General features: G+C 43.2%; 1 protein-coding gene across 7 annotated transcripts in view; it reads right to left on the bottom strand.

The window, feature by feature from the left end:
• The window catches only part of PPP3CB (protein phosphatase 3 catalytic subunit beta), a 76,480-nt gene extending 53,754 nt beyond the window's left edge, over positions 1–22,726 (bottom strand). For 4 of the 7 annotated variants that reach the window (XM_088475823.1, XM_088475828.1, XM_088475825.1 and 1 more), the window contains exon 1: positions 22,453–22,726. In XM_088475823.1, coding sequence (XP_088331949.1) covers positions 22,453–22,501 — 49 coding nt within the window. In that variant the 5' untranslated portion in view covers positions 22,502–22,726. The remainder of the gene's footprint in view (positions 1–22,452) is intronic. The other 3 variants (XM_088475827.1, XM_088475852.1, XM_088475835.1) reach the window with 2 other exon arrangements.
• Positions 22,727–25,929: the final 3,203 nt, after the last annotated feature.

Here is a 25,929-nt window from a genome sequence, read left to right as displayed (position 1 = left end):
AGTGTAGGAAACAAAAACCACCACAAGGTGGAAACAAACTCACATAAATACAAATGTCTATTAAAACAGCTTCCAGAGTGACCGGGATGTATATAAATAGACCTAATGGTGTTAGTAGTGGAGGTAGAACGCAATAACACACTATCCTTCTCCAACATTAGTTAGATTTAATAAAATCCAAGCAAAAACTGGGAACATTCTTAAATCTTGGCCACCACATAAACTAATCATATACTATAATCTGTACATCCTGAAATTTTCAGGATGTAATCTACCTAAAGGTAGGTAGGTACACACGGTATGATTTGGCTAACGATCCAATTTTGTTAGCGATCTCCCTTGAACTCTACCCGGCAGCTCCAGTGAACGATGTGCAGCAAAAGCTGCACGATGTATACATAGATCTATCCTGCACGATGAAATTAATTTTGCATATTCATTAGATCGTGTGCGATAGACAGATGCATTCACAGAGGATACATGCATCTGTGTTTAAAAAAAAAAATCAATGACAGATGCACGGATGAACCAGTGAAAAAAACAGTAAATATACAAAAAAGAAAAAAAATGGCATACAGCGTGTCTCCTAACTACAGCAGGACCCGCGCTAATTTTTTAAACAGTGCCTCCAAACACAAAACGGAGGTGGGTCCTCATTAGCATGACTAATGCAGGACGCGATAGTCATGCAGTGCTGTGAACAGAGAGCGGAGTTTCGTTTCTAAAGGAAACCTAATTGTCATCAATAATGGGTTGGGGTCTCTACAAATCCAGTCGCCAGGTTTAAATTTTAGTCACCATGGCGACCGGGATTTGTCGAGCTTTGACTTAATAGCAAGTATTCCCTTCTATATAGTTTATTTTTAAGTTAAAAGAAGGGTTACTTTTCCGTTAACACAGATTTTCTTTATTTCTCTGCACAATGAACACAATGGGGATGTTTCAATTAAGTGCGAATTGAATAGCGCTGAGAGGGAGCTCCTGAAGCTATTCAATTCAGAGCGCTGTTTAGTCGGACTAACGATTTCTTCTCATATGCTCCTGAAGGTGGGAGAAATCCAACTAGTGCCGGCCACGAGACGGATTTGCGGCTTATCGCTGCGCTAACAGCCTTCGGCCGGCACTTTAACCTGAGAATGCCGGTTCTCGCGACTAAACACCCAGATTAATTCGCGAGAACCAGCATTCTCCAACTTAACTAATTCCCATCCGAGTAAACATCGCGCTGAATTGAATCGCCCCCAATGATATTATTCAGTTATCATGAACTGAGGTATTCTCATCATTATTTTCTTGTACTTCTATATTATCCTCTACGTGTTTGGAAAATGGTAACTGATTTACATCTTTGTACCCCATGGCTGCTAGCAGTGCCACCATATCTTTCATTTTAGCCTCTTCCACATGACTCTTAAGGTAGGTACATACCTGATGATCTGCAGGCTGTGCAGAACACATGTTCTGCATAAGAAACTGCCCGATTCATCGTGACTGACATCACAACTGGGCGGGCATTTACATGGACCCGTCCAGTTGAGCTGTCAATCTCCGCCAGCCTGTGCAGCAAGTTTACAGACGGTCGGCTGATCGCCTGTACACGCAGCACAATGCACCAATATATGTGCAGATATATTGGGCATTGGCTGTGCAGCACAGCCGATGCAATATGCCTGAACGATGTCGTTCACAGACATGTAGCTGGTACACACAATATATTGAATGGCCAATATTTCGGCCAGTGCATACCCAGCATTACACTGCACTTCCTTTAGGTTTGCTATAATAAGACCATACCTCAATCCACACCTTACCATGCTGTGTTAACAGACAGGTTGCACAATAGAAGTAGAAAAAAGTCTAACCAAACCCGACTTTGCTTGAATTGTCAGTCTTTCAGACTCACAAAATTTTTTTCACCTTTTTGGGATTGTTTCTGAAGAATAATTAGACACAGCGCTAATCGTGATCTACAATACTTATGACCAAAAGTTCAAACATTCAAAATTCTTCAGAGTTCATCAGCAGTGGAAAATCAGTTGGAGATGCCTGGAGCATATTTCATCCCTCGCAGATATAGGTCATATATATCCCCATACAATGCATAAAAAATAGAGAGGGGAGTGTATATAGTGAAGTACAGTTTAATCCACAGTATATCATAGAAAATGTAAAAAAAAAAAAAAAGGTCCAAAAGATGTGAGCTGGCACAAAAACACAACGTGATACACAATAATTAAAAACAATATAAACATTTGGGAATCCCCAAATGTCTGAATGGCAGTAATTACCAGCTGGAAGTGAAGAGCTGACAACGGTCAGATCTTTAAGCGCATGTGAGGGTACCGTGACCCAGTCTCAGCCCCGGAGCATAAGCTGACGGGATGTAATCTGGAAGCAGATGGTCTAAATGCCGACCACCGGCTTCCAGACTGCTTACTCCCGACGAGGGTTGAATGACAGGCGTCTAAACCTAGGGGGGGGGGGGGGGGGATATTAGGTTCAGGGCTCCCAGGGGGGGAGGACTTAGGGTCAGGCACCCCTATGGGATGTTAGCGTTAGGCTAGGGGGAGGGAGGGTTAGGCGCCCCCCCACGGGATTTAGGTTTAGGCTGCGGGAAGGGGGTTAGGTTTAGGCACTGAGAGGGGGGGTTAGAGTTAGGCACATGGGGGAGGTTAGGGTTAGGCACCCCTCAGGAGGGTTAGGTGGGTTAGGTTAGTTGATACTTTCCTTTAGGACGATCGGGTTTGTCCGGCAGCCGCTGTCGGGAATTGTAATACATATCACACCCAAGCTGACAGGTCCGCAGACTGTCAACAGGTGGGGTCCTGGTATAAAACACCTGGTGTTTAATTATCATGTATCACGTTGTGTTTTTGTGCCAGCTCACTATCTTTTGAACTGGTAATTCATTGGCATCCAACCTTTTGGACCTTTTTTTACATTGTCTATGATATCCTGTGGATTAAACTGTACTTCACTATATACACTCCCCTCTCTCCCTTTCATGCATTGTATGGGGATATATACAACATATCTGCGAGGGATGAAATATGCTCCAGGCATACATCTGATTCTCCACTGCTGATGAACTCTGAAGAATTTTTAATGTTTGAACATTTGGTCATAAGTATTGTAGATCACGATTAGCGCTGGAAGCGCTGTGTCTAATTATTCTGTATTGCATTAACCTTGGTGGAGGGTGAAGGTAACCTCCTTTTTGACACTTCTAACACCATCTGCTTTTCACGTGCGCCCTATAGTCATCTACATTTTTTTTTATTTGTATGAATATTGTTGTACTTCTTGCTAGTTCACCCATTTAAAATCCGATCCCAGAATGTAAACTGTCCCAACACTCACTGCTTTTCCCTGCTGAGAAGAATTGGTGTGTGTTGGGAAGCTATTAGGTGCTGAGAGTGGGTGTTAATGGGTGAATATGTTGATGGGTGCTGTGTGGGAAGATCTTTATGGGAGCTGATAGGGTGGATGAAAGTGTTAATGGGTGCTGGGAGGGTGAAAATTCCACCAATGAAATGGAAACACGATTTGGTACCTTTTGCTATGAAACACTGACTGGATGTGGTACTTATTGCTATAAAATGCAATTTTCCAAGCCCTGTACCAAAGGGGATTTGGAACAAATTGCCAGTTTGTATCTGGAAGTAATATTCTACACCTAGCCAACAATGTGCTGCCACCTAGAATTAATTTAACAATTTTTGGGATTCGAGATTTGAACCAAATTTGGGGACATTTTGTAAACGAGCTCCACTAATAAATATATATAACGGTGAAAGACTGGCACTCTGTAGCAATGTGTCAACTTGCTCCGGTGCCCTCTGAGTGAATAAGTACAAACAAACAGCAAGCAGCGGCACTCGGAGTCGTCCAATAATAGCAAAAAGATGTTTACTGTGAACAAATCACATTACCAACGTTTCGGGACAAACAAGCCCCTTTGTCAAGGTGAATAAAAAAATATATATATTTATTTCACACACATGTACACAACCATTTTGTCAGAAATCAATTCAACTATGATATGTTTTTGGCCGGTTGGAGAAAGTGGAGCACCCAGAGAATGCATGGGAGAAAAAACACAGTACATACTCTACACAGTTAGAGTGATGTGAGGCGGCAACGCCAACTATTGTGCCACCCTACAGTAGAATGACAACATCTAACATATTAGATATGCTAAGCAACCATCTCATGTTTTATTCACTTTGATTTTTTTTTTTGCTTTAGTCATCTTCTATAAATAAAACTATCAGAATTAATATAAAATAAACAGCTATTAGAATTTTTAACCAACTCGTCTCGTCATTCAACTTGACATTCAGCAGAATAAAATTGCGGATGTAAATTGACTTATGAGAGTACTAGTGTACAAATTGCAAGCAGCACCAGAATAACACTAATTAAACACAACAATATCAAGCTGTCTGTATATAAACACAACAAGTTATCTGGGACCATTTACAATTTGTTGTTTTTAGGAAAATGCACTGAATGAATGACAGATGCTGGTTAGTTAATTACTTTGTCTGTTTTATTGTGGACACCAAGAGCAGATGCACAATGACTGTGTTGTGAGTTACTGTGAATCCCTGGGGCAAGGGTAGACCTGACGATTAGATTGCAGGTACAGTAGCTACTGTAACTAGTGTTAATACCGTAACACATTCTCATCTGGTATAAGGGTTATTAAGAGCATTCTGAATTTGGCAGTGAAATTTCTTACATTTTGCACTTAAGATTTGGTCTTAAATATTCCACCTATTTTTGTTCTGCTCATATTCAAAGTCAAGTGATGCACTTTCCCACAAGCTAATCCCACTCTGACCAATTAAAGTTGGCTGGTGGCAAAAAAGGAACCCAGCCTTCATAATTTCACCTTGATCATTCTTCTGGTGCAGATGGGCTGTTATTACGAGGTGTGTGCAATATGTACACAAAAAGCATTATATTTGCAAACAAAGTGAACATTACATTTTATCAAAGTACTCACCAGAGCAGTCTATGCAAAGTTGCATGCACCCAAAGCACTTGGTAAAGCAGTTCTCCACTGCAGCTTCCAGTGACACAAGTCTAATCCCACGCATCTTGTGCTCGATTTGTGGGAACACTAAGAAGTCGCAGGGGGCCAGATCTGGACTGTACAGCAGATTATTAAGCTCCTGTATGCAACCATGATCCAGAAAATCCACCACTTTCCTGGACTTGTGGGCAGGATTGTCGTGATGGAGAAAATAACGAGCGTGAGTTCTTCGACGGCGCCTGGAAATGGCTTCTCTAAGTTGCGAAAGCCATTGGTTGGCTATCAGTCCCCTGTGACAATGCACTGCTGCACTAGTGGTATTGTAGCTACATAACCATTCTTGGCCACGCTGCGTTCACGTTGGAACTTCTGTGGTGGGGCAACTCCAACTGGGGTCCACTGGGCCGTCTGTTTGATCTCAGGGTCAAAAATGTAGATCCACTATCCATCGCCCCTGATGATTACGACCACAATCAAACCTGGCTATTATGTTGTGGCTCCAAGTCATCGCCTCCTTCTGCTCTCAAGTCAGCTGATGGATATCTGCACGCTGGGTGCCCTTTCTCAGGATAAGTTTTTTGTGGAGTATCAAGCAGATGGATCCAGATAAGATGCCCATCTCCTTCCCTAACTGGGCCACGTTCACCCTGGTGTCCAAAAAAGATGGCCTGCATCGCAGCAACATTGTCTTCTATGACAGCAGACACAGAACGGCCAGAGTGCTCCACAACTTCCAGGGAGCGTCTCCCGCAAACCACTCAAACAGTGGTTTTGACCGGTGCTTCCTCCCCAACAGCAGCTCGCAGTCATCAAAAATCTCCTGCTATCACAGACCACTCTTGTAGTCATAGAAGATTATGGCTCTCCAGTGGCCTCTGTTGAGCTCCATAACGAGTTTAAGTAACTGGTGTGCAGTGCTGCATATATACGGTGCCCTGAAATCTCACAAGAACTTTAGTCAGAGATTACAGTTCACAACCAGTTAGATTGTGTCTGCTCTACCTATGCACTACACATCCAAGAACTTATTGCACACCCCTTGTATTTAATAAATTGATGAATGGAGGCTTAGGCAGTCATTTTAGAGCCTTGTGCACCCCTATCCATTAACCAAAGACCCCTATCCATTAACCATGTAACATGTCTGCGCTTGGTTTTCACTATAGCAGAGAACCCCACGCTCTGGGTCTTCCTGTTATAGTGTAAGACAGGTCAGGCTGTTTAGTGCTTGGTCTGGTTGAGGAGGAGGGTCACCCTACTCATGTTTCTTTTTTGAAGTTTGATTTTTAAATGGCAGTGTACATGAAGAATGGAGCAAAATAACAACACATCTGTGACTCAATTACAAGGACATTTATTCACAATTTCACTTCGCTCTAAATTGACCAAACCAATATGTAGGTCAATGTACAATTACATCTATTACTTTGCCATTTACTAAAACATTCTGGGCATGCAATCAACATGTGTAGTAAAGTCCAAATGGAATGGAAATTTCTACATCAGCAGCACCTTTGAGGGAAGCAGAAGCATGCAGACAATTTTTCAGCTGCGGTTTTACACAGTTGAAAATCGATACGTTAATGCACGATTTATAAGCAATTCCCTACTACTTCCAATTGATTTTTAAAACCTCTGGACTAGGTACTGGGCATTTTTTGGTTCGAATAGCAAGGCGTATTTTGCAGAATAATTTTTTTAGTTTTAATGACACAATCTCATAAGTATTTTCCAGTAAAAATTGATGTGAAAGAATTGTCTGTGTGACTGGCTTACGGATACAAGCGCTTCATGGCTATGTTCACTCTATGGGAAAATACTACCTATTGTTTCAGAAATACAAAATATGTTTTATTATAAAGGCTATGCTTTCTGTTTATCAGTACCGCCTTTATGATTACACAGGGCTCAGATGATGAACAAATGTGCCAAATGATTTGCTCTCTACCTCAGTAACAGTTCAGCTACACAGTTTTGGGCAGATGCAGTGGTGCAAAGTATTGCTTAACATTGGCACTTTGTCTAGATATGGAATTAGCCAATATTCATGGTTGCCTCCATTACATGGCTTTTTGAAACATTCCTCTATAAAAACACCACATGAGCCTGCCATGACAGATACACTTTTGCTAATTGAGAATCAATACATTGTTGTGGAAGTATAATACACAATGGTTTGGTGTGAGTTCAATATGTTATTTCTAAAACAGACTCCTACCTACCTGGGGTGCAGCATCCATTCACAATGGGGGAGATGTATGAACATTTGTTACATGGTTTTGCTGGAACTATGCTGCACTTAGTGTATTAATGCAGGCAAATATTCAGAATAAAGGAGAAACTATATGCCCCCGTCATTTTCGGCACCGCTATTCCAAGATAGCTTCCAATTGCTGATCGGCGCCCTAAGAGCGATCAGTGGCAATGAAGGTTCCAACATGAGCATGTTACGATGTTGACAGCTCCTGCTGCCGCACATACAGCACTGTCAGAATATGCAGCCAGCGATTGTGCTTAAAATATAAAGTTTGTTTTTCACTGTTGCTATAGTTACTCCCTTTAGTGGGAGGGAATACAGCTAAGAAGAAAATCAGTTGTGTGCGCACTGGGAAGTTCAGATCGGCGCATGCACAGAACCACTGAAAGAGGGAGAGTGCAATTCACCCAAGAGGTAAGCTAGCGCGCTCTCTCTTCGGCAAACGCTTTTTTAATTCATTTAATCAACATCTGGCCCTGCTTCAACTCGATAATGAGCAAAGCAGGGCCACCCTTTAACGATTTTTAAACACAAGAATAATACGTTTCCCCTATAACTCATATGACGCAGCCCCGTTATTCCTTATGGTTATATGTGTTCCTTTGTGAGCTTCCCAATGTATGTGAAGTTCACAGACAAGGGACTGACACTCACTGCCTGTCCAAAACAAGCAAGAAGGGGGCAGTGCTGGAGGCTGGACCCTCGTTAAGAAGAAGTCTGTGCTTAATGATAGAATTACAAATAAAAACTAAATGTAAGTTTTGGGTGGAGATTTTCTTTAAGTCAGTTTCAAAATTGCAGGTAAAGAAGGATCTCTGGGCCTGATTCAGCAAGGAACGCAGTTGCCAATACGCACGGAACCGGCCAATTGTTGCGTTTTGCGCATGCATCGCGGTGCGCGTACCGGCCACTGCTATCGGAACTGCGATCCCAGTGACTAAGCAGACCCATCGTAGAGTGATTGACAGGAAGTGCCGTTTGTGGGTAATGACGGACGGACGAAGGGGGACAGGGAAAAGCAGATGTGCCAGTGCGTTTGTACGCCATTGCATGGGCGTGCATAAATGATCAACTGCGATGCCGGATAGTGTGTGATAAAGTTAGCAATTCTGAGTAAGGTCAGAGCTTGTGCAAGTGTGCATGAGGCTGCGATGGTACTCGATTGTACCAATGTTTTCTCAGTCTTGCTAAACAATACGGATGTGTGTAAGGTAAAGTAGGCGTCCTTATGTAGTGCTGCGGCGGCATTGCAACTGCAATGAATTAGCATAATCGCAGTTGAACTGCGTGCGTAATCACGATTGCATTCGCAGTTGCGTTCCGTAATGAATCAGACCCTCTGATCTTTAAACAGCTACCTCAATCCGTTCACAACATAGTGCATGCAATTGTGTCTAATGTACTGAATGAATCTGTAAATCCTTAGCTTGAATTTTTGCAAATTCTACGAGCACGATTCAATTGAGCACGATGTAAATAGCGCCGGGAGATAGTTCCCGGAGCTATTGAATTCATCGCGATGTTAGGTCAGAGAAGGCTTGTTCACGCACCTTAAACAGGGTGTTTAGGCGCGGGAACGGGCATTCCCCGACCTAACTTCCTGGCGCTAAGGGCAGAAAACAGCATGGCGCCTGGACTTTTGTCGGATTTATGCTCGCATCCCCGAAGGGGTGCGAGAAGAAATCCTTAGTCGGGCTTAGCAGCGCGGTGTATTGAATAGCTCCGGGAGCTCATTCCCGGCGCTATTCACATCGCGTAGAATAGAATCGTACCCTATATACATATATGGTATAAAAGTTTATAAGTATTTCAACATTTCAAACAGTGGTAAGTTAATTGGTTCTAATTAAATTAATCCTAGTGTTGGTATATGTTCGTGTGAATTATTACGTGCAGACACCACTTGGACAAGGAAAGATGTGAATAATGAAATTTTTTCTGTAAAGGGCTACCTAATATGTTGGCGGTCTGTAAAGAAAAAAAAGGTTAAGAAGGTTTATAAATAGTCACTGATGAAAGTGGTACATTAAACTTTTTATTAACCAATTATTTAGAGACATTAGGGGAAAAAAAAAAAAAGCATCAGTATTATACAACTGCTGATATTGGTCTGATATCAGACCATGTGGACAATTCAATTAAATGCTATGTAGGGGCAATGTGCCATTATGACAGCGACTGAGCGCAGATATGACACCCATCATCGCCACTACAGTGTGCACTTTACCTCACACCCCATAGGGTTTATTTCTTGAAATTAATATTGAATAACAATTAACAGGGCATGTGTCAGGAGATGAAAACTGTAATGTGCATGAATCATTTATTTTGTATTTTAACAATGATTAAAAATTATTGAATTGTAATGTATGTCATCTATATTAATAATTTTCTAACGTCTGTCCTGTCTCCTACATGTATACTTAGTGAGACTCGAGTCATACGCCCACTGCTAGGGAGACCAGACAGACCCTAGCAGCAGAGGAGGAGGACCTGGCCGGCAGTCGGGAATGAGCTGCTGTTCATTTGGAAGCAAAATGCTAATGTGGTCAAATGACATGCCGTGTCTAGATGTTACTCTCTGTACCTGAGAAATAGAAATCAAGTCATCAATATAACTTCATATCTGCCTATATAAACCTCTCCACCGATCAGTCTCCATTTACTGTCTGAAGCTAATGAGACCAAAGTTACATTTCTTGTTTTAGTAGGATTCCTATCCTTGCTTTTTGCTTTCCAATAGGGTTTATTTTTAACCCATAATATCCACGTTTCTTCCATAATGCTAGAACAAATGCCCAGGTTGTATTTATTTTTCTTTCCTACATGTTTTTAATTTACAATCTATGTGCATGAGCAGATTTGGCTTTATTATATATTAATAAAACAGTACCCTCAATCCTTGATTTTTTTTCACTGGGACAATTGCAAAGTTCCATTAAGGTATATATACTGAATACACATTGTCATATAAGAAAAATACCCCCATGGACACCGGGATATATAATTAAATGTCCAAAGCTTCTTATTCACCAAGAATAGGTGAGTACCACCACTTATTAACAATTATTCCATCTTTTTTGGAAGATATCCACAATGTTGACCACTTTCTCACTCCTCTCCTGAGCATCCAATAGTCTGATTCATAAACATGTGGGCAAGCTAAGGTAACAACTGCACCAGCAACCACCATAGGACAATGGTGTGAAGTTTGTGTTATTGTTGTAGTTTCTAAATAAAATTTACGCACAGGCACATTTCACTGTTAATTACCGGCTCCAAGAAGGTACGTGCAGTAGAGGAGCAAAAGATATAGGCAGGGCTGCTTTGTGATTTACCGACAGGTCTGGGCGGGAGTCACTCGCTCCATCGTAGCGTAGACACCGTGAGTGGAACCACGGGGAAGCACGTCAGGTGATTGCTGTAGAGGCTGCGGAAAACACCTGAAGTGCTTCCCTGTGGCTCCACCCATGGCGTCGATGCTATGGGGAGCACGTCAGAGGTCACTTCCTCCTAGTTGACTCAGCAGTACTGCAGCTAGATAAACTTCCAAAATTAAGACCGCGAGCTACAGGTTGGAGACCACTGTACTAGACTATATGTCGTCCAATCCGGCCCTATCAGATGACATATCGGGCACATCATGTAGTGTGTATCTGCTATGTCGCTGACAATGCGAGCTCTTGTGCGTCGTCAGCGAGGGCCATGCCGCCGCCGTCACTTCGACGCTGCCGACATCAGGAGCCGCATAAAGCGGCTCAACCCGTCTAAAGTCCTGGTTAGGGTGACCGAACCACAGACTTTTCACATTTCTGCTTGCCTCCTCAGGGTAGGGTAAGCCAAAATGCCAGTGCCAGCAGCTGCTTGCGACCGCATGGAGCAACAATTGAATTGCTTCATCGGGTGCTCTGCACTGAAAGCTCAACAATTGAATCGCCTCCTACGTGTTTACTACTGGAGCTTAAAAATCTACATTCTTTACCATATAGGAGGGTTTCTCAACCACGGTCCTCAAGGCACACTAACAGTCCAGGTTTCAAGTATAGCCATACTTGACCACATGTGACTTAAGTAGTACCTCAGTTGTCTTGATTTAACCATCTGTGCATAAGCATGGATATCACTAAAACCAGGACTGTTAGTGTGCCTTGAGGACCGAGGTTGGGAATCACTGCCATATAGCCGGGGGGGGGGTTGGAGAGGGGAGCTCCCAAAAAGGGTGTGTGGCTAGTTGGGGAGGGTGTGTGTCCTTGGACACGCCTCCAATTTGTCACAGTTGTGGGTGTGCTCAGCACTTACGGAATGCTGGGCATCCCCCAAGCCCTCCCATCACAGTGAATAGATGATATTCACCCAGCGGTAATCGGTCACCGCAACTTTTCCCACCCACAGGACACTGTGGGCGCCGCTGAAAGGGCAGGGCGCATTTTGACCTCTTAAAATCGGGCAGGGCGCAGTGACCCGCTAAAATAATCTAGCGGGAACACTACAGTAGAGCAAGGACTGATGTGAGTGATTAAACATTCTCTGTAAAGCACTGCATATGTTCATGATTAGTGTTCACTCTAGCTCCGGCGGCAGGCAGGGCGCCGGAGCTCTTCGGCGCGCGCACCTGATTAGGGGGCATGGCCATTGGAAAGGGGGTGTCTATAAGACGCGTCACTTTTTCGTCACTCTTGGGGCCGTGCCCAGCCCTTACGGACACGCCGGGCAGCCCCCAAGCGCTGCTGACATGTAGAATAGATGCCGGGCGCATGTGCCCAGCGTCTATTCACCGGCGATGACTGGGTCACCACACATTTCCCCACCCGCGGGACACTGCAACCCGCGGGTGAAGACGGCACCGGCAGGCTGTCTTAGCGGTGCGCTGAGGGCAGGGAGTTTTTTACTCTCCAGAAGGAGGGCAGGGCGCAGCGCCCTGCTAAAACAGCCTAGCGGCCACGCTACATAATAAATAAAGGATAATGGGGAGAAATGCAATAGAATGGTGAATAGCACCAGGAATGAGTACACAGGGCTATTCAATTGGCCACGCTGAAAGCCTGCTACAAGAGTATTTCTGCTTGCACCCGTTGCTAATTGTATGCTTACTACGTGTGCTAACAGCATCGCGCCAGGCACTTAAGTCAGAAAATGCAGTTTACCGCGAGTAAACCTCTGGAATTAGGGGTGGTAACTGCATCTTTCGACTTGTGCCAGGCGCGATGTGGACAACTAAATAGCTATGGGCACTCATTCCCGGCACTATGCAACATAGCATTCAACCTATGGTAGGTGGTTCCCTTAAACAATAATTAGATCTAACGTCCATAAGTGCCGGGCACGCCCCCAAGTGTTATGAAAAGTGGGGGCATCTTAAATCCCCCCCTTTTTCCATGGCCACGCTCCCTTTTCAGGTGTGCGTGACCCAGGGTGCCCTTTCTCTAGGTCCCAGAGTGAACACAAGATTATATATATATATTCATTCTATCTCACCACAATCCCCTCTGCTGCTGCCCTGGCTGGGGCCCGGCCACTGGGATGTGCTGGGAAGGGTAGGAGGATCACAGATGAGACTTCCATGGGAGGTGCCTCCTGTTCACCGAGGACGTGTGAATGAGCGAGATCATCATGTTGGAGAGGGAGCACTTCAAGGTGGAGTGGTGGCCGAAGTCCGTCTGCAGGTTTAGCGTTGGGATGCACATCGAAATTCGATGGTTACTAACCATCAATGTTTTTGTTTTGATGGTAGTGGTCTGACACCATGGAATGAAGATCATTTGATGGTGTTCCGATGGTTGCTCTTATCCAATTACTGATAGATAGATCTTCTCTGGCTCCTTCCTAGCTACTGTGACTGCATCAGGGCATCTTCATGGGTTTGTTGGAGATTGTCTCTCACTCTCTTTATGCTTGAGATGTGATCCTGCCCAGAATAACTCAGTCCACTCTCTAGGCACTGCTAAGCAGCAAGGAACATTGCTAGCTGCGATTGGCTCTCACTTTGCGATTACAGCATAATGGGTAGCTACTCTGCTTCAGCTTGGTGTAAGATTAAGAATGTTTTCTGTGACTGCTAAACCTTACGTGACCAATGCTGTGTAGAATAGTGAAAACCCCATCAAAATCTGTTCAGCAGCTCAAGAGATAAAGCCCAAACAAACAGATAGGCCCCAGAACCAGGAACTTTAAATACATTTAAAAAAAAGTGTGTGTGTGTATTTTATATATATATATATATATATATATACATACATATATATATATATACATATATACACACACATTAAAGGTCATGGAAAGCCCATGTAATGGGCTGCGATTTTACACAGAAATTTGGCATAATTACTGTGCTGATTGAAAGAAAAAAGTGGAATTACCCATATAGTATAAACTACTGCGCTACCTAGGAGACTTCAAGTCAAATAGGACCTACAAATCAGCAAAGCTCCACACCATTCTGCATTTTTCTTAGTTGAGTTCATTTTAGGGATCTCAGTGAGTTTTAAGTATATCTGATGGGCAAATTTAACAAAAAATGTAACCTTCATTCTGATTTGGAAAACCAAACGCGAAGACTAAAATCTAATAGCCGTATATATATGTATTACTCATATTAGCTGTTGCTAAGGGGTGAACAGAAGGGGTGCATTGTAGACTTATGCGCACTTTAAGCTACATAATCCCTGGAGCTTGCTGCAGTAAAAATACAGGGGTAAGTGGTTCAGACTACAACCCAACAGCTGCTTCTTGCTAAATGTGTGGGTACGTAACAAGGATTTCAAAAGGGAAAAAATGGATGCTATGTAAAATGATAAGTTTTATATTACGTTTGCATTTGTGGAATAGATATAGATGAATGTATGTCAATAATACATTAAAAAAAAATTGTTTTCACTAACTTCAATAAAGGTGTTACAAACCTAGAGTGCCCTAGTTTTATGTAAATAAATATTTGTCCCATAATTTCTTATCAAAATCCGCCTGCTTTTCACAATTACTTGGACTGGGTGTAATTCCTTGTAGGCATCATCTTGTATTAAGCACAGTTCAGCGAATAAATGCATACTTGTCAACAGTCACGTTCAGGCATTCCAAGTGTTGGGGATCAATTCCTGGAAATGTCCCTATTTTTCATATTGACCAATTGCACAGCAGAGTTCCTCTTATGTGTATGCTGCATGCAATACAGACATTTTTCACTTAACGACCTACCTGTTTAGCGAACGTTTGGACTTACGACCGGTGCGCCGATCAGCTAACTGTGGCTTGCACCGATACAAAAAAACCAAACATACTCTGTCCTAGAGGGGGTCATGGATGTGGCACAGGACACAGGGACGGAGGTGCGGTACGCTCTCGGAGGAGGTGGGGCACACAGGCACATGTCACCCTCAGCCTGGGTCCTGCTGCTTCCCGGCCACAATACTTCCTCGCTTAACGACCGAGTCGTAGGAATGGAACTCGATCGTTAAGTGAGGAATGTCTGTACTCATGATCTATTCCTATCATCTGTGCTTTACAGGTTAATATTTATTAAACAGGATTATTTACAAAACAGAAGATACATTATGGCTAAGTTTACTCAACATGTTATGCTGGTAATTGTGAAGCAGGAAGAGTGGGCTACGTAGCAAAGTGAATGATGTGCTTTGATACACTAGCAAAATTAGCCTGAAAAGTATTTTAAATTGTTGGCAGCTATTTAATTGTATATAATAAATATTGTATTAGAAACATTATACGCAACTACAATAATAAATGAGAATTTATAGAGTGCAGACTTACTAAGAAGTTGCAATGCTATATAGTGTGATTTCATAGACAGGCCTCATACACACACTTGACAGAGACACCTCTGGCAGTAAAATCATTATGAATCAAAAGAACATTTCTTGTCAAACCGCTATACAAAGCTTACAAAACTGTAATGTTTGCACAAATATCCTTCAAATGTTATATTTTCCATACATATATATTATACACATGAAGTCTTGTACAAAAGAAATTAAAGATTTATAATATGTAGTTTTACATATTGAAAAATAAATAACACCCTTTAAGTCGCGCATCCACTTGCCGATTTTAATGCACGATTGAACAATAACGATATCGTTAAATCGCTCATTAATCGTGCATGAATCGAGCACTAAAATGACGGAAACAACCAGCGATGCGCGCTGCCGTTGATTGTTTCCGACATCAATCATTGCCCGAACATGCCAGCCAATCTGCCAATAACGACAGATTGGCCATGTTCGGGGCTGAGGGAGGGTGCCTACACTGAACAAATATCGTTCAGTGTAGGCACTACAGGGGATCAGGAACGACTGTACGATTACGATGTCGTAATCGTACTGTCGTTCCAAGATCTAGTAGTGGATACGCACCTTTACTTCTCAACTAGTCAAACTGATCTATCCAAATATAATGTGACAAATAACCCATAACAGATTTTACTTCCATTTATTATAAATAATTTTTATAAATTATTAGATATATATCTCTAAACTAATATAATAAGAATGCTGTGTCTGTCTGTTCCAAGTTGGCGGAAAAACTACTGAACTGATTTTCATGAAAATTATTTGTAGAGGAAACTAAAAGAGAAATAACCTGTTATTTTGTTTCATCTCGATCCGTCAAGTTAAAGCAGAGTAATAACAAAAAAAAAAAAAAAAAACTCTTGACATTATCAAAGCAAGAGAGTTAGATGTGTAACGGGTAGGGGAGAGTTGCTTTGGGCCCACGTTCACTTGAATAGGATAGGCTACATAGCAGCCTGTGCACAGGGCACACAGTGACTTGGTGTGAGTGGTGGGTGAAGGCGCTGCTGCCACCAGTCTGTGTAACGCTGCTGGTCACGTGGGTCACCCCCACAACCGGGCTCCTATGCAAAGTAATACAACTAGAACATCTCAAATAAAAAGAAAGTGTTGGCAGAAGCGATTTCATCATAGGCAACAGCTGGTATAATAAATATATATACATACACACACAGGCTCTAGATAGGGGAGGTTAGGTTCAGGCAGCACTGGGAGGAGGTTAGGCACTTACCGGGAGGGTTAGGGTGCGGGGTAGGGAAGGAAAGTATGAGGGTGCAGGAAAAGCAGGTTAGGGGGTAAATAGGACAGGGGAACACGCGATATGTAATTAGGTAAAAACACAAAAACGCATAAAAACCAACCTGCTCTTTACATGCTAGGTGTTAATGTATTTATCATTACTTATTATGGGGGAACTCATTTGTTAGCGCTGGGCGCCTAACTTATGAGCGTCTATTGGAGTAATTCAATTGTTGCTCCGATCAGACGCCCATTAGCCGCGCAGTCACATATTTTCTGGCAGCCTCCGGAGGTGTGAGATGGTTCCTGGTTCACAGCGTTCAGAGTGAACACGATGTGCTGATTGATCATTTAAAGAGGAAATCCTGTGATGTCATGCCAGTGACATGGACATTCCCAAGCAAAGGACAATGCAGCAATGTCTGCCCTGTCTGCTAGCAGCTTCAAATAGATGCATATAAAGAAGCATCTCAGCGAGATCCAGTTTATACCATTAGTGTCTGCCTTCTACCTGTATGTGTTATTAGCTGGTTGAAAATTTGTTATATTAAACATTCAAATAAGTGTGTTTTAAAGTATGTTTACAAAACCCCTTTAGCACATTATCATGAACACTTGGCAAGCCTATATCTTGTAAAATGTAAATACCAAAGCAAGCAACACACATAAAAATAAAATAGTGCCCCTAGCACTAAGCCCCCTCAAATAGTGCCCCCAGCACTAAGCCCCCTCAAATAGTGCCCCCAGCACTAAGCCCCCTCAAATAGTGCCCCCAGCACTAAGCCCCCTCAAATAGTGCCCCCAGCACTAAGCCCCCTCAAATAGTGCCCCCAGCACTAAGCCCCCTCTAATAGTGCCCCCAGTACTGTGCTCCCAGTATTAAACCCCCTCTAATAGTGCCCCAGTACTAAACCCACTCTAAGTGTGCCGTGCACACACACACACAAAAAAAAACATAACACTTACCTTAGGCCACGATCCTGCGTCCGCTGCCATCTGCTGCTCTTCGGAACTATGGGTGAGACGTCATGACGTCTCTCCCATAATGCCCGTGGGGGGAGCCGTACGTCGGAGCACAGGAGTGTGCTCCGGCTGCTGCAGCGGGGTGTCGGGCGTCCGCCGGCAACATTTCAGCGGGCGCCAGGCAGGAGCTTCACTGCGGTGGCGGTCGGGGGCTTGGAAATCTTGGTCGCCAGGACCAAAATATTAGTCGCCATGGCAACCTGGCACCTGGGATTTGTCGAGCCCTGGCATAATCCATATTCAGCCTATTAATGTACATGAAACTTATCACTTTGTTCATCTTGCCTCACTGATGTCACAAAAATATTGGATCAGCTCACAAAGTGGATGAATGTTCTTCGCCTAGGTCAGGGCACGACAGATTTTTTGTAAAATCTAGGAGCCAGACCATCGTCCATTACCAAAATATATGAAAGCTTGTATAGACCACCACACATGCCCTTTCAGTGCCCCTCAACCTAGTAGTAAGCCCCTTGTAATAGTGCCCCCAGTAGTGAGCCCCCTGTAATAGTGCCCCCAGTAATGAGCCCCCTGTAATAGTGCCCCCAGTAATGAGCCCCCTGTAATAGTGCCCCCAGTAATGAGCCCCCTGTAATAGTGCCCCCAGTAGTAAGCCCCCTGTAATAGTGCCCCCAGTAGTAAGCCCCCTGTAATAGTGCCCCAATAGTAAGCCCCCTGTAATAGTGCCCCAATAGTAAGCCCCCTGTAATAGTGCCACGCGCAAACAAAAAAACCCCCCAAAAAACAGAATACTTACCTAAGCCCCGATCCTGAGGCCGCTGCCGTCCAACGCTCTCCGGAACTATGGGAGAGACGTCATGACGTCTCTCCCATAGTGCCCGTGGGGGGAGCCGGACACCGGAGCTCAGGGGTGAGCTCCGGCTGCCACTGTGGGAGTCGGGTGTCCGCTGGTAAAATTTCAGCGGGCGCCCGGCAAATGGAGCTTCCCTGCGGCGACGGGGGGCTTTGAAAACTCGGTCGCCAGGACTAAAATCTTAGTCGACTGGGATTTGTCGAGCCCTGGCCTAGGTACACTTAGGGGCAGGCATAGCTAAACCTCAAAAGCTAACTATTGAGAGATTATTAAAATATACTCCTTAAAAGAACCAGCTGTGCGAATATTTTGTGAACACATTTTTTTTTATGACATATTATAGTTTCCACATATGGAACCTCAGACATACAATGCCAAGATATAAAATCAAGCATTAAATGCTTCTGTTATGTGTCCTGTCTCCATCTGAATGGCACTGGACAAAAACCTAATAGCATCAAAGAAACCTCAAAGAAGGGATGTTCAACAGTTTTATTACCAAGAGCGTGCCTCGCCTACTACAAAGCAAGTGTTTTAGAATAAGTTTTCCCATACACATGTTTAGAACAATTTTGTGGCTTCCTACAAACAAATTGAACAGCACTGCTCACGGTCCGAAATAGATTTTCTCTTAATGTCAATAAGGCCAGGTACATATCAGAACGGAGTGTATCCCAGCTGACCCAACGGCCGATGGAAGGATATAGCAGGCGGTCGTAGACAATTCAGTCTACGACTGCACGATATACCCTTCCTTCCTGCATTCACTTGCATGCGGTCGTCAGTTACGTCATCCCATCTGACATGCAGCTCATGAGATGGGACAATGTCGCTGATGACACAAGTGAACGCAGGATTGAAGGTATACACTGAGCAATGTGCACGATATGTTTCAATTTACCTCAAAACGACAACGGGCAATATATTGCCTTATGTATACCCCACCCAACTCAACGCCAATAAGGCCGGGTACACATCAGGTGATATATCGTTCTGACACAGATATCGTTCACTCGAGCATTTACGTGTCGGCATCCCATCTCATGTGCTGTACGTCAGATGGGATGATGTCACGGACAACCGCATGCAAAATAGAAGTTTGTATAGCGCGGTCGTACACTGGATTGTGCAGTGTGCACGGCTACCTGATATATCCTTCCATTAGGCGTCGAGCGGCTGGGATACACGTCATTCTGATGTGCACCCGGCTAAGCAAATAAAATTATTTTACTTTCAGAAGAACTAATTAGACAGCAAGTTTGTAGCTACCCATTAGTGGTTTTTAATTGTGAAACAGTTTCAGTCTGTTACTTATTATGATTAGAACATCTTAAATTTATTTCACTCTCAGTTATCATGACACCAAAACAAAATGTCTTCATTTTATCGTATTGCATTTATTTACCCTTAGGGGTCAATTTAACTACACACAAATTACTTGAGGCCGTGAGTATTACTGGGTACACACTGAACAGATATATCTGCAAATATAGATGATGGTCGTTCATACACACTGAACGGCCATCATCTTCCAGGCAGCCGCAGGGCCCTGCTGGCCAGGGGGCGGGTCATGGGCATGTCCATCCCCCTCCCCGCATCTGCATATGTACGGGCAGTCTGCAGACCACCCGTACACACTTGACGATGGACAGATATGTCTGCAGATATATCTGTACATTGGCTGTGCAGCACAGCCAATGCAATATATCTCAACGACGTTGTTCACAGACATATTGCTGATACACAACGGCCGATGGGCACCAGATATATTGGCCAATGTGTACCCAGCTTAAGAGCAAGGTGCTGGCAAAGGCGTGGAAACGTTTCAAGGACAACTAGGACCCTTTGCGGCTAAATGAATCGACCCTTAGACAAGGCTATTAACAGCTCTCACCTACTGCTGCCATTTTATAGTGGAAAACTTCAATATTTTGCCACTTAGGTGGAAATACAGCTTTAATAAGTCAAACAATTGAGCTCAAATGCACTTTATATTTAAAAATGTCACAGCTCTACAAATACAGTCTCTCACTGTACATAGGCTGGCTTTAAACTTTCCCAGAATTTTCTCTTTTAATAGCCCTTTCAAAACGGATCGGCACCTTGAGCCGATATTACAGCTATATACAGTAGATATCTATTTACTTGGATAAAGAAAAGCTATAGTTTCAAAGTTAACCTTTTACTTTTCAGTGCAAATATGTTCTTTAATGTTCATCATGTGTATGCATTAACATACTGAAATATTCATTTTCACAAAATCCAATTGCCCTTTTTCCCCCTTTACTGTGCTAGTAATTTGTCAATACGTTATTGTACTCTTGCAGTTTTGGAACCAAGTGCAAGAAATGGTAAACAGGACTCCACTCGTACTTTATCCTAATCACTCTTTCCCTGTAACATTAACTTTGTTTTAAGCGATAACCCCCCCCCCCACACCCCCAAAACACTTTTACAACCTGATCACCTTAGGCACAGCTTGGGTCACTCAGAAACAGGAGAGATCCAACACAGTGGCTGTAAATGAGAGCTAGCGTTCCTTTGATCATTTCTACTATGGGAAAGAGGAAGGTTAGAGCAAAACACAATTTAAAGTGGAAAAAAAACAGACGGGCTTTTAAATGGACAACTTCAGCCAAACAATTAGAAGCTACATTCGAAGTTCCTTAACCGGCAATAGAAATAGCTTTAGCAGAATCAAAAGTCCATCAATGCTACACATAAATGGTAAACTTGTGTGTAATAAACTATAAAGACTATTACTACCTACTTTGCAGCCGCATGTCACAGTGCACTATGAAAGCACTGCCGAGTACAACATTAACCATTGATATTCACGAAGGATCCACAGCTGTTTGCATACACCACAGGGAAAAAAACCTAAATGCTATATTAAGTAGCTACAGTGTAAAAATAGCATTACCATTTGCAGTAATCCCAGTAATATAAAGAAGAAAAAGATAATTTTTTTTGCTTTGATGAAATTAAGGTAGTGTTTTAAGTAACTGGTGCTACAAAAAAATCTAATCCTTGTATATTATGTAAGTGTTGAGTTGGTTTATATACCATAACGTTAAAAAAATATATATACCGCTTTTGAAAAGTTACCTGCTCATACATGGTATACGTCTGCACTTGCATAATACTTTTATGCTTGTAAAATACTCATAAAATGTAAAATAACAGACACAGCTCAGTTGCTGCTCTGATATAAATCAAGTAGTAAACCGTTGGCCATAGTGGATGAAAAAGACATGCCACAACCTTTCATACTGCAAACATTGTTGTAGCACATTAGACCAAAATATAACAGCAGACCACAATATACAGGCGGTCTACTTTACAACATTCTGTAGAGCCCCGAGCTGTACTGGGAATTTTACAAATGTTCAATTAAGTCAGGTGGTTCCAAAATCAGAGCGGATAGATGTAATATAATAAACTATATATATGCAGATCCAGCAGCGAATGAGAGATGCTTATGTGCTTAGGATAGTCATAACTCTATTCAATGCAAGGACAATTAGTTATATCCACATGTTGACTAACATGAACAAATATTTTTTTAAATAATACTTGCTTTATTAATAACACTAGTCAATTAAAAAATCATCAGCCTGTGTCAGTTCTCCTTTGCTACAATATGGCAAAAAGGAATAGGCAGCAGTCACAGGAGCTGTGCAGGAATCCCAATCCTTCAGGCCTGCCTGCACCCACACACTGACAGCTCCTAAATCATGGCAGTGATGCAGCCAGACAGCCCACATGGGGGAAGGTTACCCTGCGAGCTGTCATAATCCCATTATACCAATAACACCTACCTACAGGCATCCCTCCTGCATGGGCATAACATCAGCATCCTAATACTGGCTGCAAAGCTAGAACCCATTCACCTGCACGGCTCTCCTGGCAGCGTGGCTACATGTACACATGTGAGACAGACACACACAGAACATGCTCATCTATATGTAGTACTATATAGTTCCCTGCATGCCGTGTGTACATGTGAGTGTTTAACCCCAGCAGAGCCTCCTCTGACAGGCCAGGCTCCCCCCTGCATCTGATACCATATAGTGACCCAGGGGGGAGCTCCGGGAGGCTCGGCGGGGGCGCAGGCCGGCAGAGCCGTCTCCCCAGGCCGGTCACGGCCATCAGCTGCGGGGCCGCCATCTTTATGCTCGCTGAGGAGGTGGGAGACACGGAGAGCTGTCACACGGGCAGCCCGGGGAGGGGTCCGCGGGTGAGGGGGACAGACCGACACAAACAGACTCACATTTAACCGCCCGCTCGGTGGTGGAGTGTTTACCGTCCTTGGTGGACATGGTTCGGCGCCGGGATAGCCGCTCCCTGCTCTCGGTGACTCCGCTGCGGCCTCCTCCTCCTCCTGGCGGCGCTGGACTGTCAGGAAGGGAGGGGAAGGGGAGGGCAGAAGCGGGGCACAGCTAGAGGCTGACGGTGGCGGCTGCTGGCAACATGGCGGCGACAGCGCAGACTCTGCGGCTCACACACGGCGCGGGAAGGGGGATGTCCTGACCCAGCATGCACCGCGCCGGCTCCCCCTCAGTCATAGTCTAAGCTCACGGAGGTGGTGGCGGGGTCGGGAGGAGGAGGCAGCTGAGGTCGGGCGCTACGGTGCCTGGCTACAATAATGACACCGCTGTATGACGGGCTCCCCTATGCCAGCAGTCACTGTACCAGCAGCGCATTACGTGATTATGCCATACAGCACTGGCCGATAGCCACAGATACTTGCAGGGCTGCCAGGGAGTTTCTGTGAGTGCCCCCAAAGCAGCACAAATCAGGCAACACTTACTAAATAGTAATGTAAAACCCCCAAATGCAGTAAGTCTGCGACAATCAGGAATGGCTAGAGGCATGATTACATATAGCATAATGAGAGAGGGCTTAGGGAACAGTGCTGTCACCAATTATAAAGTGCTGGTGTTATAATCTATATTCCCTATCACGTAGGCACATACAGAGTATATTTTTTTGCCAGAACCGATGAACTAACCTGTTTGTTTTTTTTGTAGTGTGTGAGGAGAACATACAAACTCCACACAGTGCTCTGGTCAGGAATTGAACTCATGACTTCAGTGCTGTGAGGCAGTAATGCTAACGGTGCATATAAATAAATAAAATAATAAAATGTTCATCTAAATTGTTTTATTGAACCTACAGCCCCACCTAGGTGCCTTCTAGTTTGAGAGATGTTGATAGAGGGAAATTAATTTTAGATGCTTTTTAAAACTTGCAGAGATTTGGGGTCCCGTGACAACAGGCTGTAAGCTTAAATATTTTTATCAAAATATGAACTATATATATATATATATATATATATATATATATATATATATATATATTACTATTGCCATGTACTGGTACCATATACAATATGGGTAGACCTGAGCGATAATTATTTTCTGTTTTAAATCTATATAATAAAATATGTAATAATAATCTTATTTATATAGCTCATTTCTCCAAAATAACTCAAGGTGCTTTATCTAAATCACACACAAACATAACATGTTGAGATTTGCAGAAAATACAGAAATCACAAACTTAATACAGAAGTTTCAATACTTATTTTTCCTACCAAATAAGGTACCAGGTGGAATAAGGCAACCAAGGGTAAAATGAAAATATTGTACAGAAATTTTCACATGCAATCACTTCTATAAAAATGGGCCACATGTTTGTGGTTTTTACAATGGCCCTTTCCTCAGTAACTATAAATTTCTAGCTAGTAGGAATGGTCATCGGTGATTACCATTGATGTCAAACACCATCTATGGTGAACCATCGATGGTTTGTACTCCCTCCATGGCCACCGCTGCTGGGGGCATGGCAGGCTACAGGTCAATCAAAATTAGGAGGTGGGACTAAGCTCTGTCCCATTAAGGCAGTGGTTCCCAAACTTTTTTGAATCGGGGGCCCTGGAGTACCAGCATTGTTTTCATGGCACCCCTAAGCCAAAAGTTTGTTATTGAGAAATTCAGAAAATAATATATTAAGTAAATTGTGCTTATCTGACATCCTTAGGTTCAGTTATGTGGTTGTGCACTTTTGTTTGTCCACATGCTTACATTACATTGACTATAAATTATTTGGTGCTAGACCACCAACCTGAGGCACCCCTGCAAGTGCCCAGAGGCACCCCAGGGTGCACTGCACACAGTTTGGGAACCACTGCGTTAAGGGAAAAAAAAATGTCTCCCAATGGCAAAACTAGTTAACATAGGTCGGCCACCATCAATTTTTTTAAAACATTGATGGTTGATGGTCATCCTTAGTACCTAATCATAACAAACAAGCAACAATAGAAGAAATGATCACATATACAGAGATATGATTCACAATGTATAAAGAACAAAATAAGGAAACAACCAAAAGCGCATTGACTCCCATTGGTAAACAGCGCTATAAAAATAAAATTATTATTAAAATAAACTGTCACCAAGTTGGTGGTTGACAAAGTAGTAGATAATACTAAAGTAGAAAGCAGCAGAAACAGCATGTACCTGGAATTCTACCTGGCTAGTTTACAAAACAAAACTGCATACTGAAAGTACTGTTTATAAAGTCAGTTCAAAACGTCACTGCTCTACCAATTACTTCATGAAAATTTGCCCACTAGCGACACTGTTCATGACTTTTATTCCTTTTAACGTGGCCAAGTAAGCAGCACCTTATAAGACATTTTGTTTTGAAAAATAATAGGCTACCAATGCAGAACAATGTACAACATACTGATTTTGCCTGAAAAAGTGGTTGTCACTGTTTTGGCCACTTTATTATTGATTTCTCCTGTGGTACCTGTACAGAAATGTGGATTGCATATTACTAGCTGGGATTTGCATTACCAACAATAGGGGTGAGGTGTCTAACGTACTGGTGTTCACCAGGTACCCCCACAATTATGTTTGGGCTTTGCTGCATTCAGCATGCAGGTCGTGGTGCGTGAGTTAAGCTGGGTACACACTTGACGATTTTTTAAACGATTAGTAATTTTCCGACAGGTTGGAACGGCAAATTGTCCAGTGTGTACGCACTATGCGCGCTCCTGCTGCGTCGTCCGTTGCATCTTCAGATCTGCCATACATGCTGCTCAATCTGAGGATAACGGCAACTATTTTCCACCAGTCGTGTAGTGTGTTCGCATTACTGGACGATGAAAAATATATCGCTCCAACCTGGCTGATGTGGACGTCACCTCAGACACTCCCAAGGCACTTCCATCTCTTCCATTTTGTGGCTGGATCGTTGCTTGAGAAGCAGCATCACATCCCCATGTGAACTTCTCTGGTATGTTTGCCATAATAATGCCCATGCCTGCACCCCTATTCTCCCATGTCACTGTTACTGTCTATGTTACATAGTGATGGCCATGCGTATAATATACCCCTATTCTCCCATGTGTACTGCTGCAGTCTGTGTTACCTAGTGATGTCCAATTATTAATTCATACCTTAAAATTTAACACACCAATTAAAAACCAGCAAACAATTATCAAAAAAACATTAATAGCTAAACATTTAACAATAAAAACACCACATTTGTGTTCCCGCTAGACCGCAGGCAGGAAGCTGAGGGTGCGGGCAGGAAGTCTTGCGCGTGCTCCCGAAAAGCGGATGTGGCCAACAGGGTAGGTGGCGTGTCCTTTTTGGCTGTTGTCTCACAGTGAATTGATGACCTGCGGCCCGCGGGTAGGGAAGGCACAGGGCAAGCTGTTTTAGCGGGAGCTGCT

Source organism: Taudactylus pleione, unplaced genomic scaffold, assembly GCF_031769625.1.
Source record: "Taudactylus pleione unplaced genomic scaffold, aTauple2 ptg000016l, whole genome shotgun sequence".
NCBI lineage: Eukaryota > Metazoa > Chordata > Amphibia > Anura > Myobatrachidae > Taudactylus > Taudactylus pleione.
Note: the sequence above shows the minus strand (reverse complement) of the source record. Positions and strands in the feature narration are given on the sequence as shown.